The sequence below is a fragment of the Hoplias malabaricus genome, chromosome X2 (genome assembly GCF_029633855.1).
Source record: "Hoplias malabaricus isolate fHopMal1 chromosome X2, fHopMal1.hap1, whole genome shotgun sequence".
NCBI lineage: Eukaryota > Metazoa > Chordata > Actinopteri > Characiformes > Erythrinidae > Hoplias > Hoplias malabaricus.
Genome location: NC_089819.1, coordinates 46,566,219 through 46,592,177, shown reverse-complemented (window position 1 = coordinate 46,592,177; position 25,959 = coordinate 46,566,219). Strand labels below are relative to the sequence as shown.

General features: G+C 39.7%; 1 protein-coding gene across 1 annotated transcript in view; it reads right to left on the bottom strand.

Annotated features, from left to right (window-relative positions):
* LOC136676475 (nuclear factor of activated T-cells, cytoplasmic 3-like) overlaps window positions 1-25,959 on the bottom strand; it is an 86,623-nt gene that overhangs the window by 14,827 nt on the left and 45,837 nt on the right. Inside the window, exons 4-9 of the mRNA XM_066653533.1 lie at window positions 17,422-17,621; window positions 16,063-16,235; window positions 15,772-15,912; window positions 6,377-6,432; window positions 6,155-6,281; window positions 1,644-2,630 (exon numbers count right to left, since the gene is read on the bottom strand). Coding sequence (XP_066509630.1) covers window positions 1,644-2,630; window positions 6,155-6,281; window positions 6,377-6,432; window positions 15,772-15,912; window positions 16,063-16,235; window positions 17,422-17,621 — 1,684 coding nt within the window. The remainder of the gene's footprint in view (window positions 1-1,643; window positions 2,631-6,154; window positions 6,282-6,376; window positions 6,433-15,771; window positions 15,913-16,062; window positions 16,236-17,421; window positions 17,622-25,959) is intronic.

Here is a 25,959-nt window from a genome sequence, read left to right as displayed (position 1 = left end):
CAATATCTCACATTATAACACGTATTACTGCTTAAACATAATGTAATAAACATCTTTAAAGTTCTAACCTAATAGCGCTAACTGTAACTGAAAATCCTTTCAAGGTCACCATGCTCAATTCCAATTGTTGACCACAGAGTGTATGAAATCATGGGGCTGAAATGCAGTAGAGCTGCACTCTGAAGTGAGGCTGATCCATTCAATACCTTTGGGATGAGTTGGAGTGGCTTATGCGATCCAGAACTAATTATGCATTATTTTTTTAATTATAAAACAATTAAAATAATTAATGTCATGGCCAAATGCCATTAAATCCTCACAGCAATGATCCAAGGTCTAGCATAAAGCCTCCCTATAAAAGCTTTAAACAGGAGAAACAAAACCTATTTAAAACCTTAACATTTGTCAGATGAGGGGGAGTCCCATCTAATGTATGCACTAGGTGAGACATCTAAGTGAGAGTGACTCTAAACGTAGCACCACTACTACAGCTTAATAAAAACTCAGAAACAGCTCCCCTCCCCCATCTAAGAAGCTAAATGTCTCTTCTAATAGGTCTCAGTGGAGCTAATGAGGATTAGCTATGAATGATAGTGCTTGTTACTGCCTATCAGTCCACCGCACTGGGAATTTACTGACCAGCTGGTCCACTACAGCCTTTACAAACTCCTGAAAACACACACACTCATGCTGAGATTTCATTACAGAGAAAGTCAATCATACTTCAGTTCCCATCAATGTCCAGTTTATGAATGAGTAAGCAATCAGCCAGTGCTATTTCCTCCTGTGCCACCAGGAGGTCTGTTGAGATTAATACACAGCCGTCAGCAGCTGACGTGCAGCTACTAACAGAATAAAGTATCATTACATTCAAGCTAATTATCATTTAACCATGTTACACAACCACAAGTGAATAAAGGCCCCTCGCGATGAGGAAGCATTGATGTTTTTATCAGTGAGATACGAAGGGAAATATGAAAATTTGAAGAAACCTTCAGCTTGAAAGGGCTCTCACTATTAATAAATTAAACTCAGATCCTCTATTAAAAAGAATCATCACATAGAACTGACCTCAATTAATCAGCAATGGTTATGGCATTATGCATATTTTAAAAAGTTATCTTATTTTAAGTTTCTCTTACAGTTAATCAGAACTTGACAGGTTATATTTATTTTTTGCAATGAATTATTGTGTTTTATGAAATGCTTCCCCGTTTCAAAAATCAGTTTTTGTAGTTGGGTCTTAAAAACAAACTAATGTTTATCAAAATAATCAACACATTATTCGACCACTGATTTAATTAGGAATTTCTGGGCTGATAACAGTGTCTGTTAAACAAATGCTTGTGGCTGACACTGATGATAATCACCAATACTGGTCATTTGAACTTCTTTCATGTAATAACACAGTTGCAAATTTTTCAAATTATACGGGGCCAGAACACAGCTAAAAAAGTCAGGACAAATATTGCACACTTAAATTTGTAATTATCAACCATAATTCTATAATACAACCTATAATAATAATCTGAATTCCCCAGATGCCAGCAAATGATATGCTGCCTGCTATATCACACATGATCAAATATGACATGTGAGAGCAACTCAAAAAAAAAAAACATGAAGGAAATAGAAGTACTCACCATCGTCCAGTGTAATATCCTGCAGGCCGATGGAGCGGAAGGTGGGCTCTCTGTCCTCCGGCTCCTGCTTAATGTTCAGCCTCTCTTCCTCGTCCGAGAAGGGGACTTGCTGCTGCTGCTGCTGCTGTGGAGCTAGAGGATGCAGCAGGGGTGCGGCACTGGGCATGGCGGTCAGGACGGGGCTGCTGGCCTGAGGGGAAGGCTGTCCTGAGTGGGAGGGGGGTCCTAGGGGGCTGTTGCTGGTGGGCGAGGGCGAGGTTGGAGACTGGTAGGGAAGTGAGTGGAGGGGTGAGGAGGGACCTGAAGAGGGTGTGGGGCAGGAAGCTGACCTCTGGCTGACTGGGTGATAACCCAAAGGTCTCTGGAGCTGGGGGCTGGGTCCAAGAGCATGTGTGGGCGACGGGGGCAGTTGACCCGGAGTCGGACAGTGGTAACCCAGTGAGTGGAGGTGGGGTGTGGCGTGAGCCATAGGCTGGCTACTGCTGGTACAGGCCACATGACTAGGGCTTGAGGCCGGGGCTGAAACTGGGGGCCCATAAACCATCCCTATCCCCAGGGGCTGGCACCCGGGGGGCTCTTGCTGAAAGGGCATGTGCTCATAGGCCTGAGGAGAGCTGCTGCCTGGCATGGGGAGCCCAGGCTGGCCGTTAAAGGGCAGACTATGTGGTAGAGGTGGGTAGGACGGCCTTGTGTGTTGGTGGAAGGGCATCTGGTGCTCCGGAGGAGGGTGAAGGCCTCGGTGCTGGAGGTGAGGAGGCAGGTGGGGAAAAGTTGGAGAGCCCAAAGCAGCGCAGGGAGGCTGTAGCGGGTGTAGACCTGGTGCCAGAGCACCATGCGGGGAGCTGGACAGAAGTGCGTCTTGTGGGTGAGGGCGCTCAGGGGAGGGCAGATTCTGAGAACGAACCAGACCAGCATGCACAAGGGGCATGGGCAAAGGGGGCACAACCGGGGGCTCCAGATCTTCTCTGTGCTCCTGCTTCACCAGTACTGTGGGGGACAGAGTTTGGTGTTACTGAAGTTTAAGTGTTGTTCCTTTTAGAATTAACACTTTCTGAAACTTTAAAATAATACTTTAACAAATTTGTAAGTTTATTTTCTTCTTAAAGTTTTAAATTCTTCCCCATGCTTTGGCAGTACAAATGTGAGAAAGATGTGGGTGAATGTTGAATAAGTGAATGATGAACGATAGTTACATATACACCACACTTTTCTAGACACACTCACATTTTTTTGAAACACTATGTGGTTACCACAACTGCCACCAGTGTGCAGAATCCACATAAATGATGATGCCACAGCAGACAATCCATGCACACACCACATATCAACATAAAAATGGGGATGATTACAGCAAAGAAATGGCCACAACTGCCAAATCTGTGTAACACCACTGCTCTATTCAAAGAAATGCCCCAGGGTTTTTACCTTAGTAAATCAGCACCTAGGTTTTGGGACTCATCTGAAGCACATTACAATTTATTTAGTACTGTGTCCCCATCACCACACTCAGGCATCAGAATCCACACAAACCACAGAGATAGCGCCCTCTGTTGGCCCTCCAACACAATTTCCAGCAGCCATGCAAGCTTTCTTTTGAGGTCTCCAAACCAAGTACTGGCCAGGCCCAAACCTGCTTAGGTTCAGTGTTCAATCCCTACACCAGGGGTCGGCAACCTTTACCACTCAAAGAGCCATTTGGACCTGTTTCACACAGTAAAGAAAACACTGGGAGCCACAAAACCCTTTTGAATTTTTAAATGTTATAACACTGCGCATAACAGGGTTTTTTGCCTTTGTGCTATGTATAAACAAACTATACTGTGTTACATTTATGAAATCAATGAACGACTGCAGAGAAAATGAAATAACATTTCAGCATGTAGCAAAACATTTTTAACTCCGAAAAAAAAGACGTTGGGTTGACGCACATCGGAAGTTGTGACGTGTATTAAGAGCGACAAAAATATTTTAAATTTTAAAATATTTTAGATGTTAGAAGATCGCAATAATCTTCATAGAATTACATTTTGAAAATGAACGAACTAAAATAAAATACATTTTAATTAAATATTCATTAATTATTTTCAAAAGCTGAGCCGTATCAGAGGGATCAAAGAGCCACATGTGGCTCTGGAGCCGCGGGTTGCCAACTCCTGCCCTACACTAATATTCAAATATGAGTCATAATATATTGTAGGCCTTCTTCTGTGAAGTTGGTTTGTTTGTGGTTTTGTGTGTTGCATTTTAAACCTAACTTCTACAGTCTGTGTGTGGACATGGCTTTGGTTTGTTATGAATTTGGTGGTAGCTGATTTATGTCAGTACACGAGTGGTTTAATCAGTACATTCCTCAGGAGATCATGCGGATCTGGAGTATGCATATTCCTAATATTTATTTACATAGGCTCTATTCCACTACTTAGACATGCTTGATTGTGATCCTTAGCCTTGAAATCCTGAAGGTTTGTAAGTTAACATAATAATAAAGGCTCCTGAAAGTATCTATGAGAACTGATTAGGACTTTTCCTAGACTAAGCTGCAATTTGCCAATGTAAATCAGTCCAAGACTGGTCCGTATCCGGAAAAGTGTCCCAAAAAGCAGATGCCACACAGTGATCTGTAACCCATTTCCCAATCTGGCGTTTCCCCGGTCCACGTGCGGGGGTTTATTTTTACCCACCGTTGACTCAGAAAGACTCGGTGAGAGCATATGGTGTTCGCTCCGAGTGCCACAGAAACCAGTGTTGAGTTTGGGAGAGGCACTAGGCTCTCCGCCCTCCAGCAAAGCTCCAAATAGGAGCAAAAAACCCAGTTCACAGTCTCTGCTGGCCAAAACACTGCAGGCTTCATTATTGCCTGTTGTAAAATGTGTATGTTTGTATACTGTGTGTACGTTCCTTACCTTTTGCATCTTATCATAGAATTATCTTGCTTCTACATTAAACACCCTTTACCCAGATCTAACAACCCTCATCACCCCCCCACCCCCCAACCAACACCACCCACCACCCAAAGCAGGCCGCTGCTATGGCAACCACAGCCGCCACAGCCTGCTCTACACTGGCTGCCCATGCTTCTCTCGTATTGGCTGAGAGCTGGTGGGTTAGTGTGGAAAACAGGAAGTGTGCTTTGAGTGGGCGCTTTGTGGAGCGGGGTGGGTGGGCGGGAGGCTGGGCCTTGCTCTCTCTCTCTTGCTCTCTCTTTCTGTATCTGTCGCCTGTGCCGAACGGTTGGGTTAGAGAACTTTAGAAAAAAACCTCACGTGTGATTAAATTACGCCAACGCTGATTTTCGGTTTGACTCAGCTTGGGAAAATAATAACAAACTGATATACTTCCAGAGATAGACCAACCACATGCACAAATGAAACTTAAATTTGCGAACGCCTATCTCTAAACAATGAAGCAATTATAGAACTAGATTTCTCTATATGTACTGAAAATGCATATAAAATCTTTTTAAATGGAATATAAAAAATCGGACAAGAAAAATATAATCGCAGACACTAGAAAGCACTAAATATGTTGGCGACAGTGACATAAGTTGATCTTTTAAGTTTCAAAATAGGCCCTAACTCTTAGACTGCAAAGCCAACTTATTGTTAATATGGCTTCCATTTTGCAAAAGAAGACTCAAATTTTTCAAAATACATTTTTGCTTTGTTTATTAAAATAACAATTGCACTGAAAATTAACATTAAAAATCACAGATGTTCCTTGATGCCTGAGATACAGAGTACTAAAGTAAATCTGAGGATATTTTACACACTCATTTCATAGCTGTAGGCTGCAGTTTGAAGTTGGTAAATGCATGTGTTTTGGGTCCTGAAGTGAAACTCATTTGCTTGCTTAAAGTTCTATGCAAATGTATTTCTTAATCATCTGACAGTCATGTGTTAAAATGAGCAGGTGCATGAGGAGAAACCTTCCACCAAACCACACACAGCAGAATGCAAAAGGGAGACACCCGCTAAAAACAAGCTCAGCAGAGCAGAAGACAGAGCCGAGCACTAAAAACCCTTTGGTGGCAACCCCACCATGTGTGGCACAGCTTTTTTTTTTCACTACAACAGCACAGAAAAAATTAATGACTCATATTGTACTTAACATAAAAAGGAACCACATTAAACTGATACATAAAAATAGTAACAATGGCTTTAGACTACTGAACAAATTTAGTATTCAACTGTATGCAAAAATTTCAACAAACATTTGGAAAGTAAAATGCCAAATTTTGTTGATTTTAGCAAAAATAAAAGTAATGCTTTTGAGTAACATACATAGGCCATTTATTAAAATTTAGAAATTGACTTTGCATTAAAGTGTGCATGCATATTTGCTCTGTAAAACATTTGTAATTTGTACAGTTCTTTTTTTATATACAACTGTATTTGTAATATGTTTCAGCCCCATTATAAGCCTTTGTATCATGTAAAAATACTTTAATACTTTATACGTTATTATTGCACATATGTGTGAAGCAGCTGGAGTAGAAAGCGTTTGTGTCATACCTGACAGGTAGGTGAACCGTTGTGATTGGCTCCTTTTCCTCTTGCCATTGCAAACATAGAACTGCACCTGCACGGCAGAGGTGATGGTCTTGCTGTGGTAGGGTGGCACTTCCACCACCATACTAGACTAGAAACAGATGTAACACAACATAAAAATGTCAATATTGGCTTTCCACAGAAATTACTTTGCTACCTGCATAAAAGAAGCATTATATTACTCACCCCTTGACTCTTCTCACGAACTATCTTTGCCTCCACTTCCCACTGTGGTCTTCCATCTAAAAGTAAGAAGACCAAGAGTTCACTATCATAAATAGCATAAAAGTATACACTGTATACATAGACATCTGTAGGCAGCCTGTGTAAAGTATGAGTTTAGGTTCACCATGCCCAATGTCTAATGTGTCTAATGTGGGCATTGGCTAGAGGGGTATAAAGCCCACAAGCAGCACTGGTCTAAGGAGCACTGGAACTGTTCAATACCTGTGGGATGAGTTGAAGCGGCTTTTATAACCCAGAACTAATCATTTGATAACATTATCTGACTTCACTAATGCTGTTGTCACTGAATGCCAATCAAATTATCACAGCACTGTTGCAACCTTTATTTTATAAAAAAATCCAGAAGAGTAGCAGCAAATAGGAAAAATCCCCAACTAACATCCTTGATTTCATAAGAAATGTTGGATGAGCAGACATTTGGACAAATGTTTGGACACATAGTGTAGCCCTTACAATACAACTCAAGTCATTTTTATGCAACTGAGAATATAAACCAAGTCAATGTTCTCTTCACTAGGTAATTCACCACTGTCTGTGCTATTTTTAGTGCATTTCTGGATTAATGCTCATTTTCCCTGAAGAGCAACATTTCCCCATATTTCCACAGGTGGCTTTCACCAACATTCAAAACCAATTTTGACAAACGGTCCATGTGATTAATGCCTCAAAGAAAGACAAACTGTGTTTAGACTTTGACTCCAAGGCTGTTTCATCAAGGGAAAATGAGTTCAAACACTCGTTTAGATCAACATTTCAGAATTTCAGCTTTGTGCCAGTAGAGCTCTGAGGGAAAACCAATGTCATATCAATTTGTCCCACGAAAGAGGACCCGGTTCAAAGGTGAGAACAGCTTTAAGGGAGTGATTTCCTCTTGTTCTCTCTAGAGCCTCCTTGGTTAATAGAAATATTAAGTCCACTTTGCTAGGGGAACCACAAAAGCTGTAGAAAGCACCACTTCGTAATGCTCTGGGGATCTGAAAAAGGTAATGGTATCATTTATACAACCTTCCGAATCCCTGTGGTGAACTTTTTTATAGCTATTATAAAGTAATCAGCATCTGAAATGTCCCGCTGGCTCTCTAGGCTGGGAAGAATTATGGACCAGTGAGTGGAACAACCTGGCTTGTTTGAAAATGCCTCCACGTGTTTCCGAGACCCTCATGGCATCACTCCATTAGGGTCTTGGAAACATGCAGTCATGCAGCTTTTTTTTCTTACCACATGCTCAACTAATTGTCCAGACAGATCATAAAGGCCAATCAGAACAGGCCATAAAGAGTTTGGGAAGCTAAGACACAGAAACACTACTACCGTAATAGAGCACAGAGCCCACTACATAAAAAACAGAAACACTGCAGCCGCCTTTTGCTGTGATGGGAAGCTGAGGTTGTGTAACAGGTGGCCACTGAGCAGAATGGCTTTTACATGACTGATATGCACCTGTGTTTATATGTGTATGTGTGTATTTTCTTATATATTTTTAGGACCCAAAGCTGCAACTCCAGAACCAACTAAATGGCTCTAACTGTTTTTAGCAAAAGCCTTTTTCCTTCTAACTGAAAAGTAAAAACATTACTTTTTGTTTACTGTGGCTTGGTTTGGTTTAAGTCTGATCCTAATGTTTTTTTTCTTTCTCGCACTGTGACAACATTTACAGAGAAAAAAACTTTATGGACTGACCACCCCTAAGCACAGACTTGGACTGTAAGAAGCTGAAAATGTACCCTGCTAAAAACTTAGAAAACAATATATAAAAAAATATTCCTGCAGATTTTTACTGAAACAAATGGAAACTGTAATATTTCTTTACAGAAACAAGCCTCAAGGACTGGGGATTCTTGCTCAGCTTCCATTGAGCTGTGTGCATTCGCCAAAGTGTCTCACCTTCACATCGACCTACTGATTGATGAGACTGGGCTTTTACTTCAACCTGAACTGCTCACTGTTCACCTGCCTCACCATATAATTTATTAATTAGGCCCTTTATTCCTATTATTCATCACTGTATATTGTATCTAATGCTTTATGTTCTTTTTTTAACTGAAATGAAGGTTGGTCTATGTATTTTGCATAGTATTATGAATACGAATTTTCATCTGAAGGAGTTAGCAGACATTTACATTCTGAGAACATTTCACAACGATTGGACAGAATAAAGTTGTCTTACTGTTTTAGAGTTGTCTTTACTGTTATAATTTTTTAATATGGCTTTATATTGCAGAAAACAAAGGTGTGTGTGTGTGTGTGTGTGCGCAAGTGTGTGTGTGTTTCACAGAAAGGCTTCCCTCAAAAAACAGAAACACCCTTCCTGCATGAGCAATGTATATTTTAGGGCTTTTGCCTCACAAGAGAAACAGGTAGGGCAGCAGCTTTATGTGAACGTTTTAAAGCATGTTTAGTGGTTTCTCCTTGTCTTGTCTAAAACTGACACAAACCGTTCTGCTAATCCTGAGCTGTATCAGACCTTGGTGAAAGTCTGAGTGAGGGATTTCTGGCTAACTGTGGACCCCTGTGTGTCCAACGGCTTTTGGCTAATCCCACAACGACCTTGGATGCCTTTGGTGTAGGGAAATGCGTTTTTGCTTCACATGTTGACATTCAACACACACCACAGAGGGCCCCACATGCACTGAAGACAGGCAAGTACAAGCCTGAACCAAAAATACAGAGACAAATGCACCACCCCAACCCTTCCCTCCAGAAACACCAGTGCTCTGTGTGTAGTACCTAAATAAACTGTCTGTAAAAATACATAAGTTTCGCCATTTCAACAGACGCCACGTAGAGAGGAATATCCTGTCAGGCAATGAGTTTTTAATGCTATCAAATCCAGCAGATGGTTATGGGCTTGCCTTCACTCCCACTGTAAAAACTTCCTTGGTCATTAATGGAAAAAATACTATAAAACCTATTTGGATTGCTTGCAGTCCAGTGAAAGTGGTCAGCACACACAATCCTCCATTTGTAGAGTTTTCCATCCTGCCATCAAATATTAAATCAAAATGTAGTGAGTAACCCCACTGCCTTCTTTGGAGAGGGCTGGGGTTTGATATCCTGCTCGGGTCAACACACTATTCTATAGCAATGGGCAAGATTCCTAAAATATGATTAAATTATAAGTGGCTCTGGTGTGTCCACCAAATGTCACATAAATAAGTATGATTATATACAGTTAAAGTTATGCCAATATTTTTTATCGATTTCTTTAATATTACTTATAAATCCCATTGCCAGATAATTGGAACATTTTGTAAGTTGCAATAAAAACAAGAATCTCTGATTTGTTAATTCTCTTGAACGTTTATAGAACTGACAAAAGATTTCCAATGTTTTCATTGTAAACAGAAAAAAATAGAAAAAAACACATGCCAAAATAATAAAGTTTATAGAACATTCATGTTTCCCTGGTTTGAATCAGTACATGACAAGCAGGTTAATATGCAAAGGATAAGGCACATTCACAAAAAAGTAGATTGTTGTTTATCACTTTATGCTAAACCTAACCAGAACAATTTTTGTGCAAGACTGCAAATTATGTAGCTTATATCTAACATATTTATTACTCAGAAATGATTCAGAAATTATGGAGAAATACAGTCCATTTATAATAAGCCTGGATTCCAACTTTTAATGAGCTTGATCTTCGAGCCGTCAGATGGCACTGCATAAGAAACTCTCATGCAACAGTGCAGACTTTTTCATGGTAATAAATGAATGTCTTCTTCATGTTTTCTGGGCTTATAAATGGTAACATCCAGACTGTTATCAGTGTCAAGTTTCCAGTGATGTGGAGCCCAAGAGGGGTTTTATAGAGAGACGTGCTGCCTTCAAGATGACTAATTATTCTGGTAAGTTGTGGTTATTTCATCAAGACTATGCCAACTGTACACCCACGTAACTTCCTAGACACACAATGCAAATGTTTTACTAGTATGCCAGTCTCCTAGGGTGAATCATGAAGAGGAGAATTGGGCAATGGCAACCATAGACTGTTGAGCAGCTAAAGCAAGTCAGAAAGGCAAAGGTTCCACTTGCATTTATTAGTAATTTCAGTACTTAGAGTGTGTTGCAGGCATCAATCCATGCCTCAACTTTTCTAATAATGGTGTTTATATACCTGTACGTTATTGGTTGTTATGCTCAGAACTTGAGAAAAACCTTTGACACAGTGGCACATTATATAAATGGCCTACATAATTAAAGTAAAACCATCCACTTCTTGACCCAATAAGTCCTCCAATTCAAACAGATAAAATCTGTGAGTCATGAAAAATGAGATCTTCTCTTCTGTCATGGTGTAGACAAGACTCTTAACTTACAGTGGTCCCTGGGGGTCAGGAATTTATTTCCAGGCATGTGGCCACCAGCCAGGGCCAGAGCCAATCAGGGTCAGCCAGAACTAGAAAGGACCAGCTTTCTCGGCTCACATATTCCAGAGGTGTAAATACTTCAGCTCAAAATTTCCTTATTCCAAGTCCTGGAAAATTTAAGCAAGTGGAGGTGTGTAGAATTCCGATAAGGAAAAACTATATTAGGGAATACTGGCAGGGACTGAGACTGAGCAACAATACATCCATACTTTTTAACAGTGGATGGACTACTGAACATCTCATTCTCCCTATAGCAGAATCCACTACAGGGTTCATAACTGAAATTTTGAAGCGATTTGAACTATGAAATGCTTCTCTTCAAACATGTCCTGTGCCTCAATATCACTGGTAAAATTTACACCACACAAGCAATCAGAGTTTACGTTTATTTCTTTGATGGACCAAAAGTATATCTTTGGCATTCCTGCAATGAATTCCTTTCTTTAGCTTGGACCACACCTTCAACACATGGTCATAGTATGGGAAGAGATTTTATGACAGTATGAAGGGGAGCAGGACCCTCCTGATGAACAGAAATAGTACTAAGCATTGGGAACGACCAACAGGGAGAACAAGAGGTTGTGGAGGTTTCTGAAAAACTTACACAAACTAGAAGGCAGTAGGTAGACAGTTATGTGGTAACTCCGGTTATTGGTTATTCCACCAACTCATCATCTCATCTCATCATATTCCAGACCCTGAGCCAAGGAGCCACTGTGTAAAGCACACCTGCTCATTTATTACAAAATTGTATTGAAAAGATGGGTGTGCCCAAACTATCACAGATTATAAGCAGCTGTTACATGGGATGTACCCAATACATACAGGTCTAAATGTCTACGCTGTGATTTAAACAAAAGGCCTGAGGGTGTTCAGAAAAGCTCTCTTTCAATCTGAGAGTGTGTCTCTCAAACAGACACATTCTGAGGGCAGGCACAGACTCGTCCATCCCAGGATGCCTCTGCTTGTTTGAAAGTGTTCCTCCCTTGTGTTTCCCTCCAAGAAGTGATGGAAAAAGGTGAAGGAAAACGGGAGCAGCTGTTTGTATTGGAGGAGCACAGTTAAAGGAATACTCCAGTGCTGTTCAACCTCCTCTGAAACATACCTCTCAAGCATCCAAACACAAATCCTATTCCACTCTGGATAAAATTATAATAAAGCAAAGTGGGCAGTTACTGAATTTGATCAATAATGTCATTTATTACTTGTTTAGATATGTGTTGAATTGTCTATAGGATTAATTTTATATTTGACAAAGTAACATTTTACCAGCTTTTTAAAGGGACCTTAAAACCTTTAATGTTGGAGTGTAATGGTGGATGTTTTAAATTCATAGAGTCACATGCCAAAGTAGACATCCATGCATTTGGCCTTTTTAATCTGCAATTATTTTATCTGCTTTTTTTTTTAAATATTGGGTAATATTTTGAAATAAAATGTGGCCTGTGCACACATCATGCTTTATTTTTTCCAGTGTTTATCTCATCCAGTAAGTGTAAAATATGCATTTAATTGCAGGAATGTCATTTGAAGCTCATTATGTGTTGATTTTGCTCTCATTGAAAATGACATTCAAATATTTAAACACATGTGCACTTTAATAATTTATTTATCTAATTTAGCAACTGCCCAGTGACTTATTTTAAAAATGAATTTAATCAATGAATATATTGTGTTTTGTTAGTAATAATGTTATATATAGGCTGTCCAATGAAGCAGGGGACAGTGTAGCTTGAGGCAGATGCATTAGCATAATTGACCCATGAGTCATCACATTTGCAGGTGCTCATCACTCTAGAAATACATTACTGACATTACAACCCTCTGTATATGGTACAATAGATACTATAAAGACTATATTTTCACATAAAATTTAATTCTGCCTTGCGCCCAGTGATTCTGGGTAGGCTCCAGGCCCACCACGACCCTGAACTGCATAAGCGGGTTCAGACAATTAAGGAATGAATAATTAATGAATTCATCATGTATTTATGCAATTTCCTCAGTTTATAAAATGCTAAAAGAACAGTTAAAAGTCTGTTTAAAAAGCCATTTTGAAAACATGAATATGTATCCATTTATAAATATGGATCTCTGGTTCTGGATTTAACCTTTTGCTTCTCAAAACCTCTAATAATTCATAAAATTTTGGCCTTATGTTTACAACATACCCTGATTTTAATTTAAATAAAATATAGCATCTCATTTATTTTGTGTGTGTGTGTCTCTGTCTTTATATGTGTAAATGTATGTGTCCATTTCTGTAGGTGAATTTCACACTTTTTTGTATACACACACACTCTGAGGGAAAGGGAAGCCGTGGGAGGTCAAGCTACTGATACACTGCTGATAATCTACACAACTCTCTCTTTCTAGTTCTCACACACACAGGTTGACACGTCCTCTATTCGAGCTGCGCTGAGTTAATAAATAACTAAAATCTTCGACAAACCATTCACTCATTATGTCTAATTTCCATCAGCTAGACAAGATCAAGTCTATTTCCCAAACAGTACTTCACACATTTATTCTAAGATTTGGTTCTGAACACGATCATTGTTTCTGAATAATTTTGAAGGAAAGAGTTGAAAAATGAGCCTATCATACATTTTGAGACACATTCATTATTTCTCCTCCTATTTACCAAAGTAGAACACTGTAGAAATGATTAAATATTTTTAATTAGAGCTTTTTCATTATTTAAAAACAATAGCATTATTTCTATAATATTAACACAGATTTAACAGATTTAATCCACATATAACATCAAGGCAAGCTAAAATAAACCTGAGTGTGTTTGTATGTTTTTCATGAATCAGAACCTGATTCTAAAAATAAAATCGGAATCAAATACTGAGCTTGTTAAAAGATTTTTTGAACATCTAATGAAAATCTGTAGATTCCACTCAAAATATATCATCATAAGCAGGTTCACAAAAAGAGAACTCATAAAACAAATAAACTTGAGCAATCCACCCTGCTCTCAAAGCTGTCATTTCGGTAATACAGATCACACCCGTAAAAGCTGAAACTGGAAGGTGAACTCAGAAGTCTTTGGGGAGGAGATTATGGTGGCTTATGAATGCAATGGATAGCAGGATATGGACAGGTTCGTGCTGAGAGCAGGAGTTTGGTCGTGGAGTTCCATTCCTTCATTTATTCATTATCTGTAACTGCTTATCCAGTTCAGGGTCGTGGTGGGTCGGGCGGGAATACACCTTGGAGGGAGCGCCAGTCCTTCACAGGGCAACACAGACACACACACACTCACACATTCACACCTACGGACACTTTTGAGTCGCCAATCCACCTACCAACGTGTGTTTTTGGACTGTGGGAGAAAACCAGAGCAAACCCACACGGAGAGAACACACCAACTCCTCACAGACAGTCACCCGGAGTGGGAATCGAACCCACAACCTCCAGGTCCCTGGAGCTGTGTGACTGCGACACTACCTGCTGCGCCACCGTGCCGCAGTTCCAAAATTATAACGTCACCTGCACACCATTAGAAGCCACAATTATCACCAGTGTTAACAAAATAAGTATATATTTTTATATAAATTATTTTACACTGCCGAATCACTGAATCAAGCTGAAACGTTTAATCATTGCTACTGTGTGTACAAATGGAATAGTATAAGCAGCAAATATTCACAAACTTGTCATTACTACACTAACATTTTATAAATGTGTGTGAAAACCATGTTTACTGAACATTATTATCTTATCTTAGACAAGGTTGGTTATTACTTCAGAGTGCAAAGAGGATATTAAACAGTGCTAAATCCTCCAGCTTTTATTTTTTAAAAGACTGCCTTTCCAGCTGCATCAAATGAAATGTTCTTCAGAATCTGTCGTTAATGCAAATGTGATTATGTTGGCATCCATACAAGTCTTCACAGCTGCACCAGCCTTCTAAAGAGTTGTAAGTGAAAGCAGACTGTTGCTTTTTAACAGAAGCAATAAGCTTGTTTGTCTGTCTGTCAGTAGATCTTTATTTTTCTGTGTAATTGATTGCTGGTCTTTGATTATGATATTTTTTTGAAGCACACCTATGCTGGGAAATAAATTATGCAAAAGAGTTTGAGGTTCATTTCCCAGAAAATAAACATTGTATCCATTTCTCCTGAAGCAATCAGCCCCTACATCTTTCACTTCTTCAACAAAGGTCCTCTTCAAATGTGGCATTTAAATGAGACCTGTATCGGGATATTGTCAGTTAACACATTTAAAACATAAGTGTGTTTCCCTCTGTGATCAGAATTTTTTGCAGCTCTGCCCTTCCAGTAATGTTCCCACCTCCTGTTATTTATGAGATGATGAAGGACACTCTACTGTGGTGCACAAGATTTAATTTGAATATTGTGTCAGACAATGGGATCAGATTAAGATCTGAACATAGAAGCTGCCTTTGGAAAAATAAAATGCAAACTCAAAGTGTAAAGCTTGATTGGAGGATGATCTGACCACCATTACTGTTGACTTAATGTCAAAGTCAAGTGAAAACAGGGCCAAAGACCATACCATAAGTATGGTACCAAAGACATAACCAAAGTAACTACATCAGTTCTGCTAGACGACTCATAATACTTTTTTACTTACATCTGTAATTAGGTTATAAAATTGTTTGCCATTTGTTTGCAAGACTTCAAATGTTTGGTACACGATCCCTCATAAGCTTCTGCAATGCAGTTTCTGTAGTGCTGAGCCCAGAGCTGGAACTAAAAAGGCTCTCTTCTCCCCATTGAGTGGATTATCATAAGGCATTTGAAGCTGTAATTTTAAGTTGAAAACACTCCCTAGTGATCTTTTAAATGGATCATATTTGGCACAGGAGCCTTGTGTTCTGAAGACCATCTTAAATAGGAGGCTTAAGAGAGCAGCGGTGAGAGGCTTTCAGAAGTGCCGTGTGTATTTCCACTGCACTTCTAAAGCAGATGATTCAGAAGGAGTGACTCTTACCTGGGCCTTTCTCCAGGAAGATGACCTTGGACTCAGGGAAGAAGTTGGAACCCGTGATGAGCATCTCCTCTCCTCCACTCACTGGACAGCTGCTCAAACTAACCTTCTCCACCTGAGGTAATTCCTGAGCCGAGCGTTGGGCTGAACACCCAAGAACACACACACGAACACACACACACAAAATGAACCTTCAAGAAACTTCTCACAGAAATATCAAAAAGTAACAACATAAAGCACAAAGCTGCAAAATAAAGTTTCAGAATTATGTGTGTGTCTGTGTGTTTAACTTACAGCATTCCACAGGGATAGAGGCGGCTTGTAAAGCCAGCACCTTTCCACTGGGTTGTGGGATATAAACTCGGAACACCACACGCACTCTGGTATTTTTGCGCCCGATGTCTGTCTCTCCTTTCCTTAGCTCAATGTCTGAGTTCCTCAGCTTCAGAATCCCAGCACAGTCAATACTGGAAAACACATAAGCATGAAAAATACTCTTAACTGTACAGAGGGAAGCAAGAGTAGAACATTCACTGGGAAGAACGTACGAATTAATGAATAATGACAACATTGAGAGAAACTACTGTTCTAAAATTGTTTATGTTCAGAAACTCTGCATCTTTTGTGAAACGGTACGTTTGAGAAAAAAACTACCTACTATTGGTTCTACGTGGCTGAAGTCTATAAGATTTTATTCACAGTTTGAACTACCACAGAAACTCATTTGTATCTCAAGTTGTGTCATTTTTAATCTGTGTTTAGTCTGTGTTTACTTTCATGCAGTTAGTGGTTTCCAACATTTGGAGTCAGTCTTAAATAATGTAACTGCAACAGCAAAAATAAGTCGGTATTACCCATTTGTGGAGGACCAGTGTGCAAACTGACCAGAGAGCTAGCAAATTGTGAATAAATATCCTCAGCAATATATGTAAAAACCATGAACACTGCCTTTAAAGAACACTTCATGTTTTTACAGAGGATATTTTGACTGATGCTAGCCTAAACCCCTTTAAAATCAGTAAGAATTAGGATAGTTATTGCTCTGATATTTTCACTGCCTTGTCATTCTGTTACAGGCAGTGCCTTCAGTTATGAAATAAACTATATGCTGAGTGGATTACAGTACATAGTGCAGAGGTATAGTGCAGTTGGATCCAGGTTCCAGGCCTGGATTTTAAAATGGCCAGCTGGTATGACACTACAGCTGCAATTGTTAATGCACCTGACTGGCCAGGTTTAGTCATATTGTCCAGCCATTGCACAATCCTGGCCTGGAATCTGCATCTGGATTTGAAGATTTCTGACAGAGTGTTTTGTTTCATAAATTGACACATACAAATACCAAAAAATGTCCAAGCAGCCACGTTTAAGGCTTAAATAAGAAAAAAGGGTTTCTACAGATAAAATAAGAGACCATCTACATTTTTTATGACTTATGAATGTTGATTGTAAAACCATGGAAAACAGAATCATGTTTTTTTGCTTAGCCAGACGCCCACACAATTTTCCTTGGAGTCAAACTAGTTATTGGTTCCAATTAGAGATCAGCCACAGTGGAAGACATTACAGAGCTCTTTGAATGTGAGGTTTACTGTGTGTGTGTGTGTGTGTGTGTGTGTTGTATACGCATCAGAGTAATTCTTCTGTAGTTACCTGGCAGACATGTTGTTTTCAGGAAGGAGGGGGATCTCCAGGACCTTGGTGCTGGAGAGCATGATTTCCTGGCTGGCCGTAGCCACGGTTTTGCCTGTGATGCGATGAACCTGGTAGAAAGCGTGAGGCCTCAAGTAGCGGTCATCTGCCGTCCCTATGAACATCTGCAGGTTCACAGGCTTGTCATTGTAGCCGATGAGCTGAAACAAAGACAAATGAAATAAATATAAAATGAGTTTTGTGTTAAACCCTTCATTTATTTAACTGCCAGTCAAAATACCTGTTTGGTTCAAGAATGTAAAAGATAATTTAGAAATCAAATATAACACCAATTTTTTCAGTTTCTTTTTACTTCTGTATTTGGTGTGTCTGCCCTTTGGGTACAATTTTATTCAGAAGGCTTTCTTTCAACTGAAATTAACCTGAATTTCTGTCCTAGAAGTTATTTTTCTTTCTTCATGTAATCTCAAACATTCAAACATATTAGAGTTTAACCCCATAGTGTCAATTTTAAGAGTCTAGAAGGTCTTGCAAGGATTTTCTCTCTATATTTTTATAAAATCTCTTTTTTCTATCTTTATGTTATCACATATAAAATAATGGACATATGTACTGAATAATGACTGTTTGACTACAAACAAAATAAATGAAAGGTGGTTTATAAACATTTCAATGTACTTCAAATTGTATATTTAATTAAAATTTGGCTGGGTTTGTTTTCTCTTGTATCATTTATGTCCAACTGGAAGCTATATGTACTCCTTTTGAATGAAGCATCTGGAAAGCAGAGCACACTGTTAGCTCTGGAACATGTCTCGGCTACAATATCATATTTTCCTGTTTTTCATCTTTAACTAAAACTCCACATGTGCACATCATCACCTTCCTCAAACCTTGATCATGAACTTTAGTTTGACTGTTCCAAAATGTTTCTCAAACACACTACAGCCAAAATAGAAAAGATAGTGTAATGAGTTGTGGCACAAAAGGTCAGAAACAGAACAATAATTTTTCTGTATTTTGCTAGATTTGAACCTTTTTTTTAATCATGAGAATCATGTTGGGTCCCTGCAAGTCTGAAAATGATTGAAAATGCACCCCAAATCCTAGACAGGAATTATGAATTTTTTTACATTCTGAGTGTAAACAAGTTGATGCATTCTCTACAGGGAACATACATAAAGGTGGATTTTTTCTGATTGTTTAATAGAGGCAAAAACAATAAATATTAACTTTTGTACAGTTATTTTTTTCTCCCTATTATTTAAAATTCAGTAAATAAAAAGTAAACGTCAATTGATAAAAGGACATTGCATGCAAATACATTTTTTATTGCCAGTTCTGAAGGACAGTGTGTGTGTGTGTTTAACCTGCCAACAAGCCTAACAGACAGCTGAGTATAACACAAACCAGTGGGGTTGTTTGTGTGTGTGTGTGAGAGAGAGAGAGAGAGAGAGAGAGAGAGAGAGAGAGAGAGAGAGAGAGAGAGAGAGAGAGAGAGCGCCAGGGAAGGAGAACACCTGGGGCAAAAACCTATGCTACATACAACCCCATTTTATTGGAATGTTATGGTTGGCAAGCTCTGTAAATATAGGATGGCAAACCCTATCCAATGTGAATGGAAAGACACAGAGAGAGAGAGAGAGAGAGAGAGAGAGAGAGAGCGAGGGAGAGCGCGAGAGAAAAAGTGAGAGAGAGTGAGAGACTGAAAGAGTGAGAGGGACACAGAGAGGCCCAAATCACAGCTAACTGAGACTCAGCCAACCACGGCGGTACACAGCTGAATGAAATGTGTTTAACGTCATTAACGTGTATGTGTGTGTGAGAGAGAGAGAGAGAGAGAGAGAGGTGTGAATGTGTGTGTAGCTCTAGGCAACACATGAATGAGATGAGATCTGATGCTGGACAGAGAGAAAATGGCGAAGGATGGGAAGGAGAGTGATAGAGAGAGGGAAAGAAGGAGAGGAAGTTGGTATAAATGTGGTTTCTGTACGCTGTGACATGTAATTGCTGCTGGAAACACATGTTCCTGAGGAAAATACAAACTGACAAAATGATATGCTTCACACTATTGACTTTTCCTAGCAGCAGTTTAGATTCCAGAACCACTTATTTAAAAATCCACAATAAACAAGCACTGCCAGTGAGTTAACCTCGAGTGCCTAAAGCTGAAGCTATTCACCAAGATATTTTTTACTACATTTGACATATCTTTATACCCCAGCAAGTAATGGCTGGTGGGGCATAACTTATGTCTGGAACATGGCCGCCGTCTTGAAAGCCAGAGAAAGATCAGAGTAAGTTTTTCCAATGAGAATGTGGACATGTTGCATATCAAAGAATTGTCTCAGAAACCAGAGTTGCAATATCTCTTGTGGTTTAAAAGTTATCAACACAGAAAATATTTTGTTGTTCTTACAGGCTTGACTAGACCCTAAATGCTCATCGCTACCTGACACTGCTACTGGACACATTGTTCCCATCCATTCTGACTGAAGATTGCGCTGATCATGAAAGATAGGCCCCCTCACCCATTACTTGCCAGGGTATTTACAGTATGGCTGTGCAATAATATTGCAAACATTTTTTAAATGATAAAAAAAAATCAATATACTGATTATCGTTATATTCTGACTTGTTTACGTAATGATGTCATGCATGGTGTACACTCGTAACGTGAGTCATTTAGGCACAGAAATAGGTACGGTGAAAATTTGCTTTGCGTTCAAAAATTTGCTCAATAAGACGAGAGCCTTCAGTCATGTGGAGGTGATTTGGAAATAAAATATCAATATTGTAAATATTTTTAATAAATTGTCAGAATCTTGTTACAGTTACACTTACAGTAAAAAAATAACTAAAAAAGTTAGTTGTTTACAAAATAAACAAAATTTCTTCTGATTGTTTGAAATTTGTACTAAAATATAATTTCTTAATTAATAATATAATTAAAATGAATAATTTAATATATTATTGATTTAATATAATTAATATTAATATAATATGTGTTTCATTTAAATAGGGTGTTCTTGAAATGAATAAAATTATTATTCAGTGTCTTTTTTCGTATCGCCAAGAATATCGTTATAGACAAAATACCCTGAAATATCGTAATATTAAAATATCGCCCACCTCTAATTCAGATATTTTTTTTTTCCTTTTGGTTTCTGAAATAAAAGAGTGTCCTCTGACTTTTGATTCACACTGTATATATATCCTATTTTAGTCACTTATTACTGTAAACGAGCTCTGTTCTGACTGGAAGCACTGTCTTGTGCTCCATTCATGACGAGATCAAGTCTGCTGAACATGAGCTTCAGTGACCTTTTTGAACAAAGGCCTCAGCATGGTCAATATTACAAATTTGCATATATTTGAATAGTCTCCTAAAAATATTTCTCCATTATTTTACACATCAAAACTTTTCTGTTTTACATTTCGCTGAAGCTGTTATCAAAAGAAACATCAGTGTGGTGTCAGACGTAGTACTGTAGCAATATAAATACTATAGTGCATTATTTTCCTCATATGTCATATCGCTCTGATGCACAGACACATGCTCTCACTTTCTCTCTCTCTTCCCCCCTCTCTTGCAGGCACAAACACACACGCACAAACACACGTATGTACACACAAGTCATAGACTGAGAACAGCAGGCGAAAGGGTTGGCAAGTGAAAACAAACTGAGCTCCTGTAAAGCTCAGTGGTGTTAGCAGGGCACTGAGGTGAGGGCTGAAAACACAGAGAGCTTTTTGTTGGGCCTGTTAGCTGTAACTGCACTGCAGGGCGCTGGGTAATGGGGCAGTCTAGAGTAAGCAGGAGGTGTGTCTACAGGCCTGCAGAGAGGCAGGGGGTCTGCAAAAACCACACGACCCCTGATCCCCACCACCAAATGTGTGTCTGAGGGCATCTGATTTTATTTCAGTGGAGGGACCCTTACTCTCAGCATCGGACTCTCAGGCCCAATTAATCTCCATGCTGTGTATTGTGTGAGAAACAGTCAGAGAGAGAGAGAGAGAAAAGACAGAGCAAATAAACAAGCTTGTGCGCCTTGAAACTAGCCAGGTTCAAATGGGTCATGGCAAAGCTACATTTATTACATTTATTAATGTCCAGGAACGACTGAGCAGCGAGATTGAAGTCATGCCCTGTGGAGCTCAGAGATGAAGGGCTCATGCCTCTGACCCCAGAACTATTCTTGCTACGAGCAGAGCACAAAAAACCACATCAGTCGTAAAGTTATTTTTTAGAATTAGAATTTTACAGAGGGAAAGTGAAATTTTTTTGGACATTTTTGGTTCCGTTTTGGATGATATTTTGAGGGCGTCACAGTGACATTACAGGCAGTGTTTTTTTCCAAACAGCTCCAGTGTCCTTGGGTTGTGGGTTCAGTTCCTGCCTCGGGTCATTGTCTGTGAGGTGTTCTCCACATGTTTCCTCCAGGTGCTGCAGTCCAAAAAGACCTGGCTATGCAAGTGTACATAGGTGTCAGTGTCTGAGTGACTGGGAGAGCATGTGATGCCCGGTGATGAACTGATGCCCTGCCCAGAGTGTTTTCCTGCCTTCCATCCAATGATTCTAAGCAGATTCTAAATCCACAGCAAACCTGATCTATTTAAATGTGTTACAGAAGATGAATGAAAGACCGAACCTGCATTCCTACACAAGATATGATCACTATAATTTTTATTTATCATACAATATATGTGAGTTTAAAGAATTATGAATGAGAGAGCATTCAGAGTCTTTTGTGAAATAGATAATGATAAGAATCATATTTCTCACCTCAATATATTTTTCTGATTCAAACAATGAAGGTTGGATTTCATTTTCAGATTCCGTACAACACTGAATCATTTTCTAAAGAACAATAAATCAATCAATCATAGTCCATTTACTAAATTCTCATTAAAATTCATGAAATAAGTAAATAAACGGTTTATTCACATATACCCACTGGTTACTGTGCTGAGCAAATGTAGCCACTCTTTCAGCCAGTGGTCAGTTCCCATGGTTGCTGACCTCTAAAGAAGCTCCACAGAGAAGAGAAATGTGTCTTCCAGGAAGCAGTAGGCCTCCTCTCTGAAGCTAAAGCCTTTTCTCTGGCCTCTGTCTACAGTCTGTAAGAGGCTTTACAGGTCTCACCATATCCTGTCACTATGTGTCCTTCTGCACCTCTCTCTGCTTTGTGCCTCTCTCTGTCCCTCCCTTTAGCTGCTCCTTTACTTTCTCGGTTTGTGTCATCATGCCCTTGTTCTTCATTCACCTCAGATTTGTAGCTATAATAGTATCTATTGGGCGGAAATACTGCGGTTTCCACAGATATTGCTATAAAAATCTGCTGGTATTGTTAAAAATCTAAAGCACAACCTTGGTACAGAGAGATTTGTTGTTTTTTTTTGTTTGCAAAAGAAACAGATACAGAAAGTGCTCTATTACAATGGTGTCTGCATTCCTGTAGCTGTCCTTAAACTTCTTGTCTTTGTCCTCCCTCTTCCTCATCAGGTTAAATTAAACTGGTGACATTAGAGCTGTCACATGTCCCACTGTTGGACTAAGTTAACTGGGGCAGAAATAGCACCTCTGGATAACGTTACATATTGAAGGCTAAATAAAGGCGTCTGGTTGTGGACTGCATCTGTTGCTGAGCTCCAGTAATAGAGAGAAAGAATAAGTGTATCAGATGGAAAGATGGACAGGACTTAGGAGACAGAGCTGTAACAGAGGGGCCCAAGTATGTTTGCTATTATGTGTTTTAAAGGGCCCATAGCAAGGGAAAATTATATGGCTTTACTTTTATCCACTTCATAAACTCCACTGACCATACGTAGTTCTACAACTACAGACGGTAGTCAGTTTGTTTCACCCTGCTCTTCAATGGCCAGGATCCCCAGAAGTCCCCACAGAGCAGGTGTTAATTTGATGGTGAATAATTCTCAGTGCTGCAGTGACACAGATGTGGTAGTGTGTGATGCGCTGGTATGTGGATCAGACACAAAATTGCTGCTAGAGTTCTTAAACACCTCAGTGTCACTGCTGGACAGAGGATAGCCCACCAACCAAAAATGTCCAGCTTCCTGTGTCCAGTGAATTTACGCCTACAAGGTAGACCAATGAGGTAGGGGTGTCTAACAGAATGGACAGCGAATGGACACACTGTTTAAGAATTTCATCAGCAATGCTGTGTCGGATCAACTTGTACCAGCACACCATACACTAACACAGAGAGAGAGAGGGGGTGGGGGTGGGGGGGTAGAGAGAGAGAGAACGTAGAGGCAGCTTTAGGGTATTTGATGTCAATCTGATACCAGCCGAACTGGAGTGAACAGGAGGACACACACACACACACACAAACACGTGACATTAACTCTAGTGTGTATTCCTGCTGTATAAGGCCTTCCCCCATCAGCTGAGGGTGGGTGTGTATGTATATTGACCATGTTTAAACAAACAGCTGCCCAACCTCCCAGGTCTGCATGCTCTCTCTCTCTCTCTCTCTCTCTCTCTCTCTCTCTCTCTCTCTCTCTCTCTCTCACACACACACACACACACACACACACACACACACACACACAAAGTGTGTAAACACAGTGGTGCTGAACAGACCTCTCAGTTAAAGCTGACTTATTTAGAGGAAATATATCATTTCAATTTCTTGATTTTCAGGAGCAATGATTTAACAGATACATTTTTTTTACTGTACTTTATATTTTAAGCTGAATGTATCCACTTTTCTGGCTTGAGGCCTGAAAACTGAATGTGTTCCAAATGACCAGTTAGCTGTGCTTGTGTTTTTATCTTCACAGCACACTGGTGTTATATTGAAATGATTAAAATTCAAGACTTCTATGAAACTTTTCAGAGAATGACAAAAAAATATATTTAAAAAAATAATCAAAAAAAAAAAGAAAAAAAAAAAGAAAAATCCCTCCAGTTCACACATGCATTTTACCCAGGTATTAAACTGCAAATGGTTCAACTGATCTGCATGAGAACCGGGACTATACCCAAAAGAATACTCATGTGTAAACAGAAGTCAATACATTACTGAAAATTACAGTGACTTCTACAGGGCTAAGTTAGCCTTTCTGTATATTCAAATTGTCATGAAAGTTTACACAAGGTCACACATTGTCACTGATGCAAAGCAGTGCACAGAACCTCTTGAGCAGCATTTCGTTAAACATGAGCGAGTTTGAGACTGAGTGATATTGGCTTGATGTCCGAGTGATTGAGACACTGAAATCACAGATTAAGCTCATTTTACACATAATAACTGAATAAAATGTATAACAAATAAAAATATATTTATGGCTGCCTCTGTTCCATGTCTGCATATGTTTTAATAAATGTGAATGTTGGTTAAAAACTGGAAACTTATAGGACTAAACATCTGAACATTATCTGTGAAAATGTCCCAACAATGTCCAGTGCGAAAGAGATTTCAGTGTCCAGTTCACACTGACTGTTAAACAGTGACAGTGCGTTATGGGGCCAGGGGCCACTACTTTTGTGTGTGTGTGTGTGTGTGTGTGTGTGTGTGTGACCTTGAGTGTGTAACCTCCCCTCCCCCTTCAGGCACATGAATGCACACACAAATTTACACTCACGAATGCACACACACGCAGTGGCTGACCCTCGCCATAGCAACTACAGAGCAACACAGGGAAACAACTCAGCTGAGAAAGAGAGAGAGAGAGTGTGTAAATGAAAAAGGGATTAAAAATGAAGGAAAAAACCAGAGTGGTGAAACTGAGTAGTAAAGAACAGACAGAGCAGTTGACTGAACACTGGCTTGACAAGAAGCTCAACTTAAATGTTAATATTTCATTTACAATATGACATTCCCTTTAACGTCATGTAGAGCAGTCTTCTTCAAATGGGGTGGCGCCCCCTGGATTTATCAGGAGTGCTGTAAAAATTATTCTGAACTTGCTGACATAACGATAACAAAATTCATTCATTCATTCGTTGTCTGTAATTTATCCACTTATCCAGTTCAGGGTCCAAGTGGGTTCGGAGTGTGCCGGGAATCACTGGCCACAAAGTGGGAACACACACTGGAGGGGGCGCCAGTCCTCCACAGGGTGACACACACTCACACCTATGGACACGTTTTTCACCAATCCACCTAACAACATGTGTTTTTGGACCGTGGGAGGAAACCAGAACACCGGACACGGGGAGAACACACTCCTCACAGACTGTCACCCAGAGTGGGGCTCAAACCCACGATCGCAGGAAACCTGGAGCTGTGTGACAGTCACACTACCTGCTGCAGCTCCACAGCAATTACAACCAGTGGTGTGGGTCCAGTGTAGTTTGTCAACAGTGTGGGGTGGTGCAGGTTAGGGGTGTTTACTTTCATTTTGTCAATCTGGGGTGATGCACTTTATGCGCTTCACTTAACATCACGTGACTCTCTGTGAATTAACTATGGCTGACTGGGTGGGCCTTGGTTCTGTTTGGACCTGAGGCCACTCCCCAAATGAGTCAGAAAAAAGTCAGAATATTTTAGAAAATAAAGTTTGGGGGAA